We start from the raw sequence: 4,985 nt of genomic DNA on the forward strand, positions 1-4,985 counted from the left end.
TTATTTTAGGTTCCTAGTTTAGTCTTATATCCTGCAGGACGTCATTTTATCATTAGTTTTAGTGATTTTCCTTTAGTTTTGCATTTCTGTATGTGAAAAGTATGTCTTAGGTGATTAAAATCATGTAGTGTCTCATGGCTGTGTTGCACATCACCTCAATGTAGTTTTCAATGGCAGTCATCGTTGAGTTCTCTTCGTTAAACCACTTTATAAAATCATATGACTGGCGGGAATGTGGCTTAGTGGTAGAGTGCTTGCCTTGCATACATGAAGCCCTGGGTTCGATTCCTCAGCACCACATATACAGGAAAAGCCAGAAGTGGTGCTGTGGCTCAAGTAGTAAAGTGCTAGCCTTGAGCAAAAAAGAAGCCAGGGACAGTGCTCAGGCCCTAAGTTCAAGCCCCAGGACTGGCAAAAAAAAAAAAAAAATGTGACTTAAGATGAGTTCAATAGGTGTTTTAGATAGCTGAACAATAGCTGATTTATTTAATCAAGACCTGGAATTGGTTTGTAGGGGTTATTTAGAAACATAAAACAAATCTGGGTGCTGGTAGATCACACCTATAACCCTAGCTACTTAGGAGTCTGAGATCTGAGAATCACAGTTTGAAGCCAGCTCAGGCAGGAAAGTTCATGAGACACTTATCTCCGATTAACCAGCAAAGGAGGGGGGAAAAAACCTAGAAGTGGTTCTATGGCTCAAGTGGTAAGGCACTAGCCTTGAGGACAAAAACTGAAGGACAGTGCCCAAGTCCTGAGTTCAAGCCCTAGGACCAGCACAGAAAAAAAAAAAATGTTTACTCCTTTATCACGCTGAAGCTAGACTAAATCTTGTGATGTGGAGAATGATATGTGGAAAAGAGTAGGCTAAAGAGTTTTAACAGGATCTAGCACAAAGTAAGACCCCTAACAGGAAAGGTAATACTATCCTACTTGGAGTCTAACCACTGGGGCCTAAATGACAGTGGAGGAGGTGGAAGTCTAGTTATTTCCCTCTCTACCATCTGCCTTCTACCCCAGGGATTCTCACCCCTGCTGGGCACCAAATCAGATAAGCAGATGATCTTCAAAATCTAGACCAATTCCTCCATACTTAGGAAAAGAAAAAGTGTGGCTGGCTTATTGCTAGTAAATGTGGCCTCAGAGATGTTTGGCCCCTAGTCTTTGACCTCCACCACCTTTAGGTCTCTTGGTTCATGAAGAATCCTAGAAGGGTTAAATAAGAATGCCGACCTCTGAGATGTCTGTCCTTCTCATCCCCAAGGGAAAACGAACCTCTTAGGGTATTCTCAGCCCAGACTAGACTCCTGAGGCTAGCTCTTAATTTTCAGTCATTACTTTTTTTTTTTTTTTTTTTTTTTTGCCAGTCCTGGGCCTTAGACTCAGGGCCTGAGCACTGTCCCTGGCTTCTTTTTGCTCAAGGTTAGCACTCTGCCACTTGAGCTACAGTGCCACTTCTGGTCATTTTCTATATATGTGGTGCTGGAGAATCGAACCCAGGGCTTCATGTATATGAGGCAAGCACTCTTGCCACTAGGCCATATTCCCAGCCCCTCTCATTACCTTTTAAGTGACTTTCAGAAAATGCTCTCTCTCTCTCTCTCTCACACACACACACACACATACACACTCATGCATGCACAGATGTGTGCACACACATTTCCAACCTGCTGCGTGGTTGAATTTAGCCACATGTAGAGTGAGCTCTATCTGCCTGTTTCACGAGTAACATGGCTAACAGTTCCAAAGTGAACAGGATAGAAGAACTGATAGGCTGGGACACGACTGATGACTTTCACTGAGACACGGAAAATGTAAGATGTAGAGTAGAAATGGGCCAGGGAAAATGTGACTATATTTAGAAATTCTGAACCAGAGACTCCCCCAGGACACCCAGAGAGAAGGCCAGTGTGCTGGGTAAAGCATAATGACATTAAGAGACTTAGGAAGTGTAGAGCTATAGAAGAGGCCAAGTGCTGGTGGCTCATGCCTGTAATCCTAGCTACTCAAGAGGTTGAGATCTGAGGGTCGTAGCTCAAAGCCAGCCCAGGCAAGAAAGCCCGTGAGACTCTTATCGCCAATTAACCACCAGAAAACCACAAGTGGCACTGTGGCTCAAGTGGTAGAGCGCTAGCCTTGAGCTGAAGAGCTCAGGGACAGTGGCCAGGCCCAGAGTTCAAGCCCTCCAAAACAACAATAATAGCAATAATAACTGTAGAAGAATTCTACTGTGACTACAAATAAATATGGCTAAACTCTGAGAGAGTTTATTAATATAGACTAATATATGAGTACTACTGTAAGTACTCTATTAGGGAATGAGTTACCTCAAAGGTAACATCATCCAGAAACATAAACTTTGTAGATAAAATTTGGTTATGTTTGGAAGATGAGGAATGAGAAAGGCTCTGTATTTCTTGCTGGAAGTAAGTTCACAATGGCTGGAAGTAGTGAAATACTGACATGCAAAGGGAGATACTTGCAAGAAATCAGAAACAAAAAAAATCAGAAATAATTTTCTACTATTGAAGTGCTCACAAGGTAGCAGAATCAAGCTTTGGTGTACATGCTAGTAGTAGGGCTTGAACTCAGAGCCTTGCATTCTTCTCAACTTCTTCACTCAAGGCTGAAGCTCTACTAGGTTGAGCTACTTCTGGCTTGTGTTTTGTTGCTGTTGTTGTTAACTGGAAGTAAGAATCTCACAGATTTGTGTGCCTGGGCTGGCTTCGAACCACAATCCTGAGATTTCAGCCTCTTGAGAAGCTAGAATTACAGAAGTGTGCCACTGTCACGAGGCAGAACAAAACATTTTGCAGGATAAACCTAAATAGAAGGGGAAAATGATGTTCAGAGAAATGGAAGTTAACCTCACAGACCAGGATACCAAAGAAGAGCTCTTGTTCAGAAGGAGACAACGTGTATTTTCAATCCTTTCAAGAGACTGGCCCTGTAACCAGAGAAACACAAATGCAAAACTGTGCCTTCAAGAGGCCTTAAGGAGGACATGGCTTTGGGGGGTGATCAACAGCCAGGATTCCTTCATGGCTACTCTGGAGGAGAGTAGGAATGGCTCGTGGTGTGTTGCTGATTGAGCATGAGTAATACTAATAAGAATCTTTCCATTTACCTGTAGTTAAAACTTAAAGAAGATTCTGTTGTCAGGGATATGAGGATAGGCAAAACCCAGCTCTAAAACCCCATCACATGACCAATACCTTTCCACATAATGCTCCCTTTTTCTATTCCCCCAAGGATGAGCACACACATGAGGACCCAGGCAATCTTTTTTTTTTTTTTTTTTTTTAATGTAGAACAGTCTTGGGCATTGACAGGGGAAGAATTCCTAAGTAAGTGGATTTCCCCCTCCTCCCTCTGCCTCTTTCCTCTCTCTCTTCATGGATGGGGGCACTGTGAGCACAGCCCTAGGCCAGTGGCACCCCAAGAAGCTTCTCAATGGCAGCAGGGATGTCTCCATCTGTGGCTATGAGGGCCTGCAGGTTTGCTTCATGATCAGCAAAACCCAGGGCCTTCAGCTGCTCCAGTTCTTGTTGGTAGCGACTTTCAGTAAATTGGGATGAAGGGAAGGAGGATTGGGTCGACTGGGAACAGGCATTGGCCAGTGAGTAGAGGAGCTGGAGAACAGCCACCATAGGTTGTGCAGGGTCTTCTCTATGACCTTGTCTTCTACCCCTGGTTTCTGGGACTCCTCTAGCCACACGCGGTCTAGCTGGATCTCGGAAGAATGGTCCCAGTCCAGGCACCTCCTTGGACAGTATGTGGAGGCCTTGTTCTATCTGTAGCAATGCCTGCAGCGCTCGTGGGTTGGTGAGAATGGGGAGAAGTGGAATATGGCGTAGCAGGGGGCTGCCAGTGGCCAGCTGGTGTAACAGAGATGGATTCTGCTGCAGGACATGCAAGGCTCGGCGCAGAACCGAGGGTGAAAGTCTCTGCTGACTGGCTAGAGAGCCTTTCTCTATGGGTTGCTGGCTGTCCTGGGAGGGAAAATCTTGCCCTGGGTATAAGTCTGCCATACCAGTTTTGCACCCCAAACTGACCTGATTTGGAGCCATTCCCCTGACATGGGCACCTCCTCCTGTACTGACCTCTTGTGCCAATGGCCTGGTGGGTGCAGAGGTGGTTGGGATGGTTGAGGTGGTGGTGGGATCCGAATTGCTTTGAGCATTGGCTTCTCCTCTGCAAGATTCAGAACCCGAAACATAGCCTTTGGCGGCCACCAGTAGGGCCAGAGGCGAGAACATGAGCTGCTGGATAGCGGAGTAGACTGGGTGCATAGCATTATCACCACCTGGCACTGCCTTTAGAGAGTCGAGGTTCCGCTTCTCTTCCTGCAGTAGCTCGTGTTGCCGGGCCGGCTTCTGAAAGCTTTCCAGAGTCTTGAGAGCTGGGTCACGTTTCTGCCCAGGTCTTGAAGATTCAGGAACGTGGCTGCCATTGGCTGCTTTCTCACTTGCCAGGCCTTGAATCAAAGGGTCTTCCAAGAACTGCACCAGAGACTCTGGTGCGGTCATCAGCAAGGGAGCCAGCTGGCAGAAGACATCAGCTAGCTCGGGGAAATTGCGGGCCAGCCGGCCCAGCCTACCCGGAATCCCCACAGTCTCCGAGGCCGATGGTTCCGAACGATGGGTGCAGTGGGCTGGGGGGCCTGGCAGAGCTCCCGGACAGGATGGCCCCTTCAAACGAGTCCTCACCACCAGGTGAACGGTCGAGCCATCCTGGACGCCTCTCTGGCTCAGGACATCTTGATCGCGGAGGAGCTTCCCGGTGAAGATGAGAACCAGTCGGTCAGGGTCACAGTGAAGGCGTTTGGCAATCTGCTTCTTAAAGTGGCAAACATTGCTATTTTCTGCCAGCAAAAAATCCTGATAGTCCTGTGGGGTCTTGACAGACACTCGGATGGTTCGTGATGATGTCTCCCGGCCAGATACCAGCTGGCTGTCCCCTGCTTCTTCCCTCGCCCGTGCCAT

At 47.1% G+C, this 4,985-nt stretch overlaps 1 protein-coding gene across 1 annotated transcript; it reads right to left on the reverse strand.

Moving 5' to 3' along the window:
• Positions 1–3,422: 3,422 nt before the first annotated feature.
• On the reverse strand, positions 3,423–4,985 carry LOC125362389 (ubiquilin-1-like). Its single transcript, XM_048361242.1, has one exon. The coding sequence runs from the start codon at positions 4,983–4,985 to the stop codon at positions 3,423–3,425; it is 1,563 nt and encodes a 520-aa protein (XP_048217199.1).

Source organism: Perognathus longimembris, chromosome 13 (assembly GCF_023159225.1).
Source record: "Perognathus longimembris pacificus isolate PPM17 chromosome 13, ASM2315922v1, whole genome shotgun sequence".
Lineage (NCBI taxonomy): Eukaryota > Metazoa > Chordata > Mammalia > Rodentia > Heteromyidae > Perognathus > Perognathus longimembris.